The sequence below is a fragment of the Musa acuminata genome, chromosome BXJ3-6 (assembly GCF_036884655.1).
Source record: "Musa acuminata AAA Group cultivar baxijiao chromosome BXJ3-6, Cavendish_Baxijiao_AAA, whole genome shotgun sequence".
NCBI lineage: Eukaryota > Viridiplantae > Streptophyta > Magnoliopsida > Zingiberales > Musaceae > Musa > Musa acuminata.
The window spans coordinates 34,138,927-34,153,604 of record NC_088354.1 but is presented as its reverse complement, the minus strand read 5'-3'; the positions used below and the strand labels follow the sequence as shown (position 1 = coordinate 34,153,604).

General features: G+C 50.8%; 2 protein-coding genes across 3 annotated transcripts; both read right to left on the bottom strand.

Annotated features, from left to right (window-relative positions):
- Window positions 1-69: 69 nt before the first annotated feature.
- LOC103989165 (rac-like GTP-binding protein ARAC7) lies at window positions 70-3,272 on the bottom strand. Its single transcript, XM_009407949.3, has 8 exons — window positions 2,880-3,272; window positions 2,554-2,641; window positions 2,354-2,463; window positions 1,935-1,998; window positions 1,792-1,856; window positions 1,621-1,686; window positions 1,393-1,499; window positions 70-345 (listed from the first exon to the last, which is right to left on the bottom strand). Exons 1-8 carry the CDS (start codon window positions 2,976-2,978, stop codon window positions 312-314), a joined length of 633 nt encoding a protein of 210 aa, XP_009406224.1. The 5' UTR covers window positions 2,979-3,272; the 3' UTR covers window positions 70-311.
- An 836-nt stretch (window positions 3,273-4,108) lies between these two features.
- LOC135640867 (glutamate receptor 2.7-like) lies at window positions 4,109-7,166 on the bottom strand. Of its 2 annotated transcripts, XM_065155655.1 has the most exons (6): window positions 6,889-7,166; window positions 6,711-6,808; window positions 5,499-6,617; window positions 5,127-5,433; window positions 4,633-5,039; window positions 4,109-4,552 (listed from the first exon to the last, which is right to left on the bottom strand). In XM_065155655.1, the coding sequence occupies exons 1-6, from the start codon at window positions 7,142-7,144 to the stop codon at window positions 4,241-4,243; spliced, it is 2,499 nt and encodes an 832-aa protein (XP_065011727.1). In that variant the 5' UTR covers window positions 7,145-7,166; the 3' UTR covers window positions 4,109-4,240. The 2 variants fall into 2 exon arrangements, with proteins under 2 accessions (XP_065011727.1, XP_065011726.1); XM_065155654.1 differs by having other exon boundaries at window positions 5,499-6,808.
- Window positions 7,167-14,678: the final 7,512 nt, after the last annotated feature.

Sequence of the window (14,678 nt, the reverse complement as noted above, 5' to 3'; positions counted from 1 at the left end):
AGCATGCAGAGAAGTAGCTAGAAATTGTTTGGTTCAACTTCACATACATCACAGGATGATTGAAGGACATCTGCAATTCTTGTAATACAACAACACATTCAACTTCACAGACATCAATATCAGATACTACTAATAGAGACTAAAATTGCACTATTAAGTGTACATTAATTACTTCTTACAGAAACCAGAAAGGAACTGATTCCTTCGAAAACGATGGGAAACACAGGGAATGAGACCCGGTAGTCACAAGTTCCTGCTAACTTGCATGCTACTACAGCTATCAGCGCACCAAGATGAGTTTCTTCTCTGTTCTAGGCATCACAAGTGCCTCCGCACATGAAGTTCCTGCAAAAATCGTCCGAGTGTTTCAGCACAAGGTTGACAAGAGAAAATTATAATATGAAGTGTGACATCTCTCTCTAAGTGATCGAGAGTGCGGTCAGTAAGATTGAATTTCGCTTTGCGTTCTAACGAGCTAACACGATAAATGCTACTACTGCCATCGGCATACCACGATGAGTTCATCTGTTTTAGGCATCGCAAGTGCCTCTACACATGAAGTTCCTGTGAAAAATAGTTTGCAATTGAAGGTGTTTCAGCACAAGGCAAGAGAAAACTACAATATGACGTGTAGCATCTCAGTCTGAGTGATGAAGAGTGTGGCCAGTCAGATTGAAAGTTGTTTTGCGTTCTAACGAGCTAATGTAACATATGAATTTAAATCAACATCACAAAGTCAAAGCAAACAAGCCTATATCCGAAGTTGAGTACAAAAACAAAATAAGCATGCAGACACTAATTTGCATCATAACACGACATTTAATATGTTATGTAGTCAGCTACTTATGCCGACAAGTTGTTTTGCGTTCTAACTACAATTAATATGTTATGTAGTCAGCTACTTATGCAGTCAGATTGAAAGTTGTTTTGCGTTCTAACGAGCTAATGTAACATATGAATTTAAATCAACATCACAAAGTCAAAGCAAACAAGCCTATATCCGAAGTTGAGTACAAAAACAAAATAAGCATGCAGACACTAATTTGCATCATAACACGACAATTAATATGTTATGTAGTCAGCTACTTATGCCGACAAGTTGTTTTGCGTTCTAACGACAATTAATATGTTATGTAGTCAGCTACTTATGCAGTCAGATTGAAAGTTGTTTTGCGTTCTAACGAGCTAATGTAACATATGAATTTAAATCAACATCACAAAGTCAAAGCAAACAAGCCTATATCCGAAGTTGAGTACAAAAACAAAATAAGCATGCAGACACTAATTTGCATCATAACACGACAATTAATATGTTATGTAGTCAGCTACTTATGCCGACAAGTTGTTTTGCGTTCTAACGACAATAAATATGTTATGTAGTCAGCTACTTACGCCATTAGACAACCAGAGCTTCTTTTACTTTTCTTCTTGGGTACCTCCTTCCTTCGTGGAGGTTGAAGAACTACCTTGATTGCAGTATCAAAGACAGCCTTGACGTTCTAGCCATTCCAAGGCAAAGAATACAACACACACAATTATTAGTAATTCACCATTGTTTATGAAGCACTGAATCATTTGATAGGTAATTCTAAGTCGGTCTAGTTGTTTCTGTATGCACACCTGTTGTGTCTTGGAGCTACACTCGATGTATGCTGCAGCACCAATTTGTTTCCTGAGCTCTTCTCCCTAGAAAGGAATAGATTGTACTTCTGAATTCTCCAAACCAGCTACGAAATTTCAGTGCAAGAGAAATGAAATGATCCAAAAATTATTGGCGCAGAAGCTACTTACTTGAGCGGGAGTTATTGTAGTTGCACCTGGATGATCAGCAAGATATCCTTTGTCTTCGCGAAGATCTGTAATTTGTCAGTAACAAGGTGAGATTATGTACATGAATCGATCGACTCATTATGGAACTCAAGATGACCACACACCTAGTTTTGTTCCAACCAGAACAATAGGAACATTTGGTGCAAAGCGTCGAAGCTCAGGCATCCACTGAAGTAGAACATGGAAAGAACAGGGTGAGAGGAGGAATCAAATCCCCGAAACCAATGAATTCATCATGATGATTCAATCCAGAGATCAGTAATTAAAATACGCTTATAGTTGTGCTGTTGTTTAGTGAAAACATAATGAGAACAGATACATAGTACTACTGCTTCCTAATATCTTGTAAACTTACAAGAAGGGCAACAACAATCTGACCAGATTTATGCTTAGATCTGAAATTATCTCAACATAATTTGGATAGAAACAAGTAAAAGTTATTTCCAGTTCCAAATTTCTAAGAGCAATCAATGTCTGAAACATTAATGTAGATGAAACAACAAAATTGGCCCTCGATTAACACCTTCTTGAGAACGTTCTCGTAGCTTGCCCTGCTGATTAGCGAGAAAGCCAGAACAAATATATCTGCCCCTCTATAGCTCAGCGGCCTCAACCTGCTGTAGTCTTCTTGTCCTACAATGGGAGATCAAACGATGTTAAATCAGCAAATCTAGATGCAGAGCTAAGTAAGGGGAAAGATGTCGAAGAGATACATATACATACCTGCAGTATCCCACAATCCTAAGTTGACGATGCTGCCATCAACAGAGACATTAGCGCTGAAGTTATCGAACACAGTCGGGATGTAGTCCTGCTCAAAACCAGAACACACCGAGTTGGGTTTTATGACCAACGCCAGATTACAAAATGTATGAAAAAGAAAGTGCAAATTATCAGAATGCTTTTGCAGAAACCACGTTATCTGACGAGAAACTAAATAAGAGAAGAACAAGAACCAAAGATGGACCAGAATTGAGAGGAATGCAGAGAGACCAGACACAGAATTGTGCCAAGCTTAAGAGGAACGGGAAAGGGGCATCAGCACATACAGTGGGGAACTTGTTGCTGGTGTAACATATGAGCATGCAGGTCTTCCCCACAGCCCCGTCTCCAACAGTCACACACTTGATGAACTTGGTGGCGCTCATCCTCGCTCCTCTGGTCTCGAGCTACCTGGCGGTGGAGAGCAAGGAAGACGAACCGCGCTATAAACAAACCAAAAGGGCGAGGACGGAGTTGCTTCGATTTGAAGCCAGAAGGAACAGCTTTGGGCGAGAAGAGAAGAAGCGCGCTAATCACGATCTTGGGTTCTTCTTGGTGGACAGCAGGACAAGGAGAGTGGAGTTTTAGGTAAGAGCAGACGATGAAGTAAAGCTCTCGGAGTTCATATAAGTTTAACTTAAACATGCAAAAAGGAGAACTGACACGTAAATCCGGCGAATCCAACGCTCGAATCCTCCATGGCCTAAAAAGAATCACTTCGACCAAGAAAACGGAGCTTGACATGAAAAAGAAAGAGAAAGAAGACCCGTTGGCTACCAGCTCTACGTGTAGAGACGATAGTGGCTCCGCATGGGGCCCCGCGGGAGGTGGCTGTCACGCGCTGGAAAAGGAGAGAGCAAAAGTGGCTCGTGGTTTGAAGCTTGGACTCGGTCGCTTGTTTTGCGGGTCGGAGGATTCAATTTTCAAACCTGGAATCGGGTGGTTGACCCTTTGATTTTGAATTGGGGGAGGAAGAGGGGATCGGATCCGACCGTTTGGGCCGAGGGATCCGTTGCGGTCGTTGCTGCTGCCGCGTCTCCTTTCGCTGACATAGAAGACCACCACCTGCTGCCTTAAGATACGGTGTTATCCCATCGGAAGTCGTGTCCGCCAAGTTCGCTGTGGCCCATCAGCCAAATCCATTGTGGCACAGCCCCAGAATGCCCCTCGGTGACCGTCTCAATCAGTAAACATGTCGCTGTTAGCTTATCATTGTTGCAGTAATATAATTAATATATGGTCTAATCATATATATATATATATAGGTTTGATTTCTTTTATGTACCATGAAATTTTATTTGATTTTTTGGTTTATTATTTGATTATTGATCTCTGATATATGTCTTTTATTTGGAGCTTTTCTGTGATCCTATGTTGAAACTATGACACAAAAGCTCAATCGAAGATGTTCTTAAATCGAGATTCGCATTGGATCCTCGTGCTTTACTTTTGAGTTATTACAAAGACAGTCATGTATATATATATATATAAGATTTCTTTACTGACATGGCTTTCAAATAGCAAGAGTAAGCTGAAGCATAAGAACAACGATCTTTATTTTGGTGCCTCGAAGTGAAAGTGAACCAAGTTCTGAGACATCATCACTACGAAGAGCAAAGACCAACACGATTGGTCTCGCATCCCTGATTCAGGGATGTGCTTGATTTGGATTCTGCGGGCCATGGAGAATGTTCCAGATCAATGGTCCTCTTATAGTACTCTTGCGAGAGTGGAGGAACAAGAAGATCAGCGCCGCAAGCGTCGAGGCGACGCCTGTGATGAGAAAAAGGCCTGAGAACTGGTACAAGTTGAGGCTCGCGGAGGTGACGGCGTTGTTCTGGCTCGGACAGATCGTGTCTCTGAACCATTTGTTTTGGATGGCCACCATCTTGTCCCCCTCCGTCACGTTCAGCACCGCCCTCGAGACGTCGGGCACCAGCGGCGAGCCCTTTTGGAAGACCTACACAGCGGAGGTGAATGAATCCTCGACGTGTTGTGTTTCGTTCTTTCTTACGTGACATGTAAGGCTGAGAAGCTTACGAAGCCGAATCCGTCGGTCTTGTAGGTCCAGCTGAGCATGGTGAAGCCGTTGCAGTGCTCCGAGAGGAAGAGCTTGAGGTACGGTATCTCGTCGAAAATGGCGTCCACCCCTCCCTTGGCACCCCCTTGTAGTAGAGCTTCGGCGTACTGATCGGATGTGCTGAAGTGCCTGAGCTTGGAGCTTTTGAATCCCATCCTCTTCAGTATCTCCGCCGCAAAAGACCCATCTTGGTAGCCAATGTACGCCCCGGTGCTCAGTAGCTGTTTCAGATCGGCCGCAGTGGGCTGCAACTGCTGCACCGTCAGCCTCGATGTCAGGCTCGCCGTGTAGCTCGATGTCAGTATCAGCACCACAAACATCCAAACCACCATCGCAATCCTCGAAAAGTTGCTCTTCAACGACTCCGCTGAAACCAAAATCCCGAGTCAGACAACTCGAAACACTATGGTTAGAACGGGAGCTAAGTCGGGAAGATGTTGTGAGCGGCGCGTACTTTGGCTGAAGACGAGAACAGAGAACACGAAGTAGAAGACTTTGCCAAGTCGCTCCGACGGCTGCCTGCCGAATTCCACGTTCGAGTGTTCGATCACCAGCACCGTGAACCCCATGAACACAAAGAAGGCAAAGCTCACGAGCCAGAGGTTGGGTGTCAGCGGCTTCAGGAAGACCCACATCTTTCTCGGGTCCTCCTTCACCGGGACGACCATCGACACCCCCGACTCGGTGTACGGCATCGTGAAGTCCACGTAGAGCGTCCGCTCGGCGGTGATCGTCGTGTCGCCGACCACAGCGTCGAAGTTCTGTACCATCATCCAGCCGGTCAAGTATCTGAAAGTGATTTGAATCATGAGATGTAGTTACCGACCTTTAGATATACTTGGTAAATCAAATGGTCGTAGGAATTGGCGGAAGGGCGGAAGGGGAAGAACTCATAGGTGACTGCATATGGCAGGGCATCCATGACCGCCTTAAAGATGTCGATGCAGTAGCCGGTGACGACCGTTCGGTTGGTTGACGGTTCCCACCCGACGTTGACGAACTGGTTGAACCCCTTCTTCACCGGTACGCCAATCCGGAGTTTCTTTCCACCGGTTGGTATTTCCCATCCTTTGGGCACGGCGGCGGAAATTCCCGGCCATATAATGGAATTTAGGCCGGCACCGACGGCGGTGTCGAGTTGCTTCGAGATCCCGAGCTTTGGTGTCCAGAACTCGATCACCCTCGCAGAATTTCCGATAACATTGACGATCTCGTACGCGGACGACTGGAGTTGACCGCCCAGAAGCCGGAAGTCGCCGGCCAAACCTTTGAACCGTGTATTCAGGATGGCTTTGAGCAGCGCCGGCCCTGATTCGGACGAACCGATCACGTCCAAATCGGTGGAGTGATCCCCGGACTGGGGTCTGCGAAAGCTCGATCTTTTGGGGCCCAAGTTTTCGACGGCCATGGTGGTCGCCCATGTCGTGTCGTAGGCCCACAGCTGGAACACCGAGGGGTCAGCCGCTTTGATGGTCGGGTTCTCCTGGCGGAACCTGGATCTGAACCTAGCTGTGAAGTTGACGACGTCCTCCGATCTCTCGACTAAGGGACGGACGGCGATCACACCCTGCATCGCTTCGGTGATCCTCAGGATATGGTCAAGTTCTTCGAGGACGTCGGTGATCCCATCGGTGGTGATCCACACGTAGCCGCCGCTCATCATGCCCAGGTTCTTGGCCCTCTGGAAGAAGCGTGCTCCGAGGGCGGGAAGCATGTGCACGATGAACACCCGGGTCTGCATCGTCATCAGCTTGTACAGCTCCTTGTCCATCTCTTCTTCAGCAGCGGCGGAGGGGATGACGCTGCGGTAGGGCACGCCGGAATCGACGGCTTGGAGGGCGTCGACGAGGAAGGGGATGACTCCCGCGCCGTACTCGGAGTCCTCGTACACGGGGACCACCTCGCGCCAGCCGAAGTATCGGACGATGGCGGCAATGGCGCCGACCTGGGAGGAGTCATTAAGGGTGGTGCGGACGAAGAAGGGGGCACGAGCGGGGGAGAGGGAAGGGCTCGTGGCGGAGAAGGAGAGGACAGGGACCTGGCTCTGGTTTCCCAAGTTGATGACGAAGCTGGCCTCGGTGGACGTCTCGGGGCCGATGATTGCCTGCACCTGGAAGTTCTTGAGCAGGTCCACAGCTGCATGCAGGGAAAACGATGACCAGCGTAGTGAGTAATTGGCTGCAACTTCAAGCCATGCAGTAAGGATAAGGGACTACCTGCAGCTGCTGCACCGACGACGTCGTTCTTCGAGTTCCTGAGATGCAGGACAACTCTCGTGGTGCAGTTGCCATGAGTGGCGTAGAAATCATCGACCGCCATGGAAATGCTGGTCCAGCTCTTCTTCCCGGCCGAGGATGAGACGTCCAGGATCACGCCCACGTTAACCGGCACCGCCGCATCGTGAGCCGAAACCATCGCCTTTTGGAGGGCGCCAAAGAAGCAAGCAAAGAGAAGATGAATTGCCCACCCCATCGAGACCCCACCGTCAGCTCTCCTCTCCGACAAGAGTCGCCAACCAACGCTGACTTATAAAGACTCGAGGGACACATACGGTCAAAATCAGATCTCCCAACTGTGCTGGAGCCGCGCAGTGCTTGAATGAGTGTGCATTTATATGATCAATGGCGCTGATCTTGCGAGAGATGCACTCACGAGTGCAGCACGGCTGATTCCATCTGCACATGCTTCCCACGGTATATATTCAGTAGTTGTCAGGTGGGCTTCACGTCAGTTTGAATGGGATAAACAAGTCAAAATCGGTGTCTACTGTAAGATAATTGTAGATATTAGCTGTACCTCACCGCATACCGTCCACAAGACATATTAAAAGACCAAAGTTACGATATCGAGGCATCTCAAACTTCGAAATTTTACATGACAATGTTCAACAGGTGACAATTGGTGGAGGCAACGTATGGTTTACTTACCATCAACGTTATCGGCTGGAGAGGCAGCAACTTGGGACCGACGTCATTCGCGGGACGTCACGATTGTCTTTATATGGATGAAGTTGAATCTACGGAACAGCCGAGGCATGACGAGTGATACGACTCGAAACTGATGAGGGTAATAACGGTGACATTACGTGTCACGACGTCAGTTACACCTGGGCGTCACTCTGCTCGAGGAGGAGGGCAATAATATCGACTCGACGTGCGCTAACGTTACCCGCTCTCAGACAACGACTTCATCGTTGTCTGACCCGTGCGCTTGCCCGAGGCAGAGGAGGACGACGACCGATGTTCGCCCATACCCTGCGGTAGTTCGGTTCTCCACGCAACGCCAACGGCAATGTCAGACGCCATCAGAGGTACGATTCTGCCTCCTGCAAGCAGGCACGTCAGGTAACACTCAACTGCTCTATAAATGCCTCCGAGTTCTAAACGAAGGGGAGGACACTTCTTCACTAGCAAACTCCTTCCACATTATCTAACTTGATCGTCGGAGGGGTCGGGCCGAGCTTCCGACCCGACCTGTGTGCAGGTACAAGGGCGGGGTTGCACCTTCCCGGCACTGCGGAAAAACTTCGCTCCCCACGCAACGTCCCACCCACACCATCGTAACCGGCCACCCCGGTTGTCCCGAGGAACGCCGCGCAAGATCCCCGTGCATTCGGACCCGAACCAAGCCATGTCGGCCCCGAGGCCACGGCATAAAGTTGTTTACCCCAACATTTTGGCGCTAGAAGGAGGGCCCCGAATGTCGAGCGATCAGCATATCCACTCTGGCGAACCCACAGCCATGGGGTTGCGTCCGGTCAGCACCCCGGAAGAACATCCCTTGCGTGATGAACCCCGAGACGAACGCCCCGCCACGACATCGGAGCGCTACTGGCGGGTGTTCAACGACCCGGGTTTGTCGCCACCCGACGCCCCCGTCGGCCCGTCGCCTGTATCGCCTGAAGCCGCACGACCTCGCTCATCAAGTCCGAACACTGGCGGGCGTGGTGCAAACTATCATCCCGCTCGTCTCCCAACCGACGCCCCCACATATAACCCAGCCTCTTCAATAGCGGGAGCCCCCTACCCGGACTCATGAACCACTTCCCGAGCTCCCTACTTCGCCTCGAAACCGAACAGCCCAGCCCGGGAATCGAGAAGCGGAAGACACGTCGAGTCGCCTAGAGCCTGAGGCGCCATCCGCGAACTCGACGAACGCCCTGCGAGCCCAGCTGCGCCTCGTTAGTCAACGCCTCGACGAAGTACAGCAGGAGGTTAGCAGGTCGAAAGGAGAGCTCGGAGCGGACGTACACTAAGGGTCCCCGTTCGCACCCGAAATACAAGATCAAGTGATTCCACCACACTTCCAACTCCCTTCGCCGGACGCTTATGACGGCGCCACTGACCCTGCGGACCACATAGCCGCCTTTCGCGCCCAAATGGTGCTATATGAGACTTCTGATGCCTTGAAGTGCAGGGCGTTCCTAACGACGTTGAGGGGGCCGGCCCGCGCATGGTACAGCAGCCTGAAGACCGGGACCATCACCTCCTTTGACCAGCTCACCAGAGACTTCGAGCTCAACTTCCTAGCCTACGCTCGACCAAAGCCGTCCGTGGCGTTGCTCCTCGGACTCAACCAAAGGGAGGATGAGCCCCTCTCCCATTTTGTGAATCGCTTTACGACGCAAATTCGAGGACTGTCGAATGTTCACCCCTCTCTGTTAGTGCAGGCGTTCATGATCGGCTTGCGACCATCCAGATTCCTTCGGTCACTCACGGAGCAACCCCCCACCACGGTGCCAGAGATGCTCCAGCGCGCTAACCGGCACATCGCGACGGAAGCTTGGGCGGCCATGAGGAGAAGGGACGACCCCCGACCTCGGGCTCGATAACAGAGGTCAAGCACCCGCGGTGGCTACCCCATGTAGTCCACATGAAAGGAAATCCAAGCCCTGCTTCAGCCTTTTTCGAGCCAAGGTCCAGTATCTACTTGACACCCTCTCGGCTCGTGGCTTGAAATCTTCTGAATCTATACGACTCGACCGCAGCCCGCCTGCGCCGAGCTCCTCGGCCACAGACTGCCGAGCAAACCTCAGGGCGGCTTGCCCACCTGAGTTGCATCCCTCGGCCGCAGCCTGCCTGCCTCGAGCTCCTCGGCCACAGACTGCCGAGCAAACCTCAGGGCGGCTTGCCCACCTGGGTTGCATCCCTCGGCCGCAGCCCGCCTGCGCAGAGCTCCTCGGCCACAGACTGCCGAGCAAACCTAAGGGCGGCCTGCCCACCTGAGTTACATTCCTCGGTCGCAGCCCGCCTGCGCCGAGCTCCTCGGCCACAGACTGCCGAGCAAACCTCAGGGCGACTTGCCCACCTGAGTTGCATCCCTCGGCCGCAGCCCTCCTACGTCGAGCTCCTCGGCCACAGACTGCCGAGCAAACCTCAGGACGACCTGCACACCTGAGTTACATTCCTCGGCCGCAGCCCGCCTGCGCCGAGCTCCTCGGCCATAGACTGCCGAGCAAACCTCAGGGCGGCTTGCAAACCTGAGTTGCATCCCTTGGCCGCAGCCCGCCTGCGCCGAGCTCCTCGGCCACAGACTACCGTGCAAATCTCAGGGCGATCTGCCCATCTGAGTTACATTCCTCGGCCGCAGCCCGCCTGCGCCGAGCTCCTCGGCCGCGTGTTGCCCGAGACCACGCCTGCGCGGCCCGCCCGCCTGCGTCGTGCTACTCGGCCGTGTGTTGCCCGAGACCACGCTTGCGCGGCCTGCCCGCCTGTGTCGTGCTACTCGGTCGCGTGTTGCCCGAGACCACACCTGCGTGGCCTGCCCGCCTACGTCGTGCCGCTCGACCGTATGATCTCCGAGACCACACCTGCGCTACCTACCTGCCTGCGTCATGCTCCTCAAATCATGTCCCCGAGACACACCTGCGCGGCCAACCCGCCCGCGTCGTGCTCCTCGGCTTCATTGCCCCCGAGACACACCTGCGCGGCCAGCCCGCCTGCGTTGTGCTCCTCGGCTTTATGCTCCCCGAGACACACCTGCGCGGTCAGCCCGCCTGCGCCGTGCTCCTCGGCTCCACGCCCCCCGAGACCACACCTGCGCGGCCTGCCCGTCTGCGTCGTGCTCCTCGGCCGCATGGTGCCCGAGACCACACTTGCGCGGCCTACCCGCCTGCGTTGTGCTCCTCGGCCGCATGGTGCCCGAGACCACACCTGCGCGGCCTGCCCGCTTGCGTCGTGCTCCTCGGCTCCATGCTCCCCGAGACACACCTGCGCAGTCAGCCCGCCTGCGTCGTGCTCCTCGGCTCCACGCCCCTTGAAACACACCTGCGTGGCCTGCCCGCCTGCGTCGTGCTCCTCGGCCGCATGGTGCCCGAGACCACACTTGCACGGCCTGCCCGCCTGCGTCGTGCTCCTCGGCCGCATGGTGCCCGAGACCACACCTGCGCGGCCTGCCCACCTGCGTCGTGCTCCTCGGCTCCATGCTCCCCGAGACACACCTGCGCGGTCAGCCCGCCTGCGTCGTGCTCCTCGGCTCCACGCCCCCCGAGACCACCTCCCTCGCCGCGGCCTGCCCGCCCAAGACGTGCTCGACCTCATGTCGCCTGAGACTACTGCGGCACCAAAGGACAAAGCCATGCCTCGAACTTCCCCCTATTACAATGACCGACACATAGCTTCTTCCGGGGGGGAATATGATGAAGGTAATAATGGCAACATGACGTGCCACGACGTCAGCCACACCTGGGCGCCACTCTGCCCGAGGAGGAGGGCAATAATGCCGATTCGACGTGCGCTGACGTCACCCGCTCTCAGATAATGACTTCATCGTTGTCTGACCAGCGCGCTTGACCGAGGCAGAGGAGGATGACGACCGATGTTCGCCCATACCCTACGGTAGTTCGGTTCTCCACGCAACGCCAACGACAATGTCAGACGCCATCAGAGGTACGATCCTGCCTCCTGCAGGCAAGCACGTCAGGGAACACTCAACTGCTCTATAAATGCCCCCGAGTTCTAAACGAAGGGGAGGACACTTCTTTACTAGCAAACTCTTTCCACATCATCTTACTTGATCGTCGGAGGGGTCGGGCCGAGCTTCCGACCCGACTTGTGTGCAGGTACAAGGGCGGGGTTGCACCTTCCCAGCGCTGCAGAAAAGCTTCGCTCCCCACGCAACGTCCCGCCCACACCATCGTAACCGGCCACCCCGGCTGTCCCGAGGAATGCCGCGCATTCGGACCCGAACCAAGTCGCGTCGGCCCCAAGGCCACGGCATAAAGTGCTAGTCATAGGTGCCCAGCAAGCCAATCATGTGAGTGATGACACGTGTGACTTGATACATAATCTTTTTGCTTATTATATTTTGGCGTATATCACTTTATAAATATTGCATAAATGCATACATATATTTTGATGTCCTTGGATTTGTGCAATGGGAATCGGATTGTGATGAGATCACGATAATGAGATCAATTCACCTTTAAACACATATCCTAAATAATCCCGGTCATAGGTTACTCGAGAGGGACATCGTGATAACCGGACAGACTGGTGTGTTGTATACCCGTCCATATGATGAATGCAGCTGGTCTCATAGCTGCTCGTGTAGGAACACTAGGGATACAGTACAGGTGCTCATTGGAGAATGAGTTCACTGATTGATCCGCTTATGGAATGCTGGATGGTTGATGATGCCTTGTTGTCAAACAGCGATTTCGTAGTCCTAGTGGTGTATCTGGTCCTTAGACTTGAGACACCAAGGATGTTTTGTATGAGTGCTCCACTCTTTGATACCAGACTTATAAGTTTGGCTATCCCAGATCTAGTACAGCTGGTCATTGGGAGTGGTAGTCGACCTTACGAGGGCTATTGAGTGTCCATAGAGGATCATCCACTCTCAGCGTCATGAGAGGAATATCCCATGTGTTCTTGCTCAGACAAATCCTTGGCCAGGATCATTCGGGTTGAGAGAGAAAGAGTTCTCCTAGAGAATCCAATTAGAGCGAGACTCGAGTAGAAACCGTATAGGTCTGACAACACCATGCTCAATATACGGTCTTTGGGATATTAGATGGATGAGGGACTATAGGTACACGGTAACTGAGGACAGACAGGTCCAATGGATTGGATTCCTCTGTATCGTCTGGGGACTACGGCGTAGTGGCCTAGTACGTCCGTAGTCGATGAGTCGAGTGAATTATTACAGAGATAATAATTCACTAAGTTAGAAGGAGTTCTGACAGGTATGACTCACGGCCAGCTCGATATTGGGCCTAGAGGGTCACACACATATGGTAGGTATTGCAATGAGTAGATGTTCGTATATGAGATATCTGACGGAGCCCTTGTCTTATTGGATGCAGATCCAATACCCACTAGGGGAGGACCCATTAGGGTTTGACAGGGGACCTCTATAAATAGGAGGGATTCAGAGCCCCATAGGCTAGAGAGCTTTTGTTTGCCTTTCCTATTCTCCTCTCCCTCTCTGAGTAGGCCTGGAGTTTTGAGGAGCATCGTCGCAACCCTACTGTGTGGATCACCGCTAGAGAGGAGGGCGCTTGACCTCCTTCACCCTCTCCTAAGGATCTGCAAAGAAACATGGATATACGATCTCCCTATGTAACACAATCTACTCTATACGCAGTTTCATGTTTCGCGGATTTTTGCGTACCAATCTTCGCACGACGATGAACATCTCTTTGGGAATCGAGGATTTTGTTTTTCTTGTTCTTCCGCTGCGCATATGATGTCGCCCCCATGATTTCCCAACATAAAGTTGTTTACCCCAACAGAAACTTTGGTCAAAAGGAATGGTGCTCTTTCATGTTAATTGTTACCATTCTTCTTGTTAGAGCTAGCCTCAGGATATTTACCACAAGGTAATTTTGGCAATACAACAAAGACAATAAAGTGAAAAGATAAAAGCGACAAGAACACCAGATTTACGTGGTTCGGTCAATTAACTTTGACCTACATCCACGGACGAAAGATGAACAAATCACTACTATGAAAAGGAACAATTACAAATGCCTTAGGAAGATGTTCCTAGGCCATAAAACATCCGAAAATACTAAACAAGAAAAACCTCATCAATAAGCCCAAACTATTTAACTAAGTGTGGACTTAAACCCAAAGCAAATACTTAGGTTTTCTTGTGGTGCCACTTGTGGTGCATCTGACTTCAAAGCCCAGACCCTTATTTATAATTACAATACGAGACAACAAGTCTGATTTTCTCGATGTGGGACTATGGGACTTGCCAAACTAACAAATCTCTACCTTGGTGTGTCCCAACAAAACTTGCTCCACCTTATTCATAAAAGCCCCAACGGGTAATCACCAACAATGAACACCAACTATGTCCAAGCACTGCTTGAACTTGTAAACTGGAAGAGGCTTCGTAAGCATATCAGTTGGATTATCCTTCGTATGAATTTTCTGAACAAGGACTTTCCCCTCAGCAATGGTATCTCATTTGCATCCAATAATTTTCTTATCCGAAGGCGGCTTCATAAGATCCCAAGTTCTATTCCGATGGAGAGACTCAATTTCTTCATTCATCGCAATCAACCACTTAGCGGAATTATCACAAGAAACTACATCTGAGTAGGAATTAGGCTCACTAACTTCACTTGTCTCTTCTGCAACAGACAAAGCATATGCAACCAAATTTGCATATCTTTGTGGTGGTCGAATATCTCTCCGTGGTCTATCCTTGGCTATGGAATATTACTCTTCCTTTGGAGCAACTTCGTCAGTAGACTAAGGACCATATACTGCTATTCTTTGAGTAGAATAGTTCGACTGAAAAGAATTAGACCATGATGATGACGAGACTGCAACTGAGCCTATGACAGTAGTTCCCTGCAAAATATACAAGCTACCAGACCTACAAGCTTTCATAACAACAATAGCACTTCTAGAAACTTTCATAACTCCACCTTCAGCTGTGTATTTACACCCAAGGGCCTCTAGGGTGCCTAAAGAGATGAGATTCTTTTTTAAATCAGGAACATGTCTAACATTAGTGAGCGTCCTCACAATACCATCATGCATTTTAATTC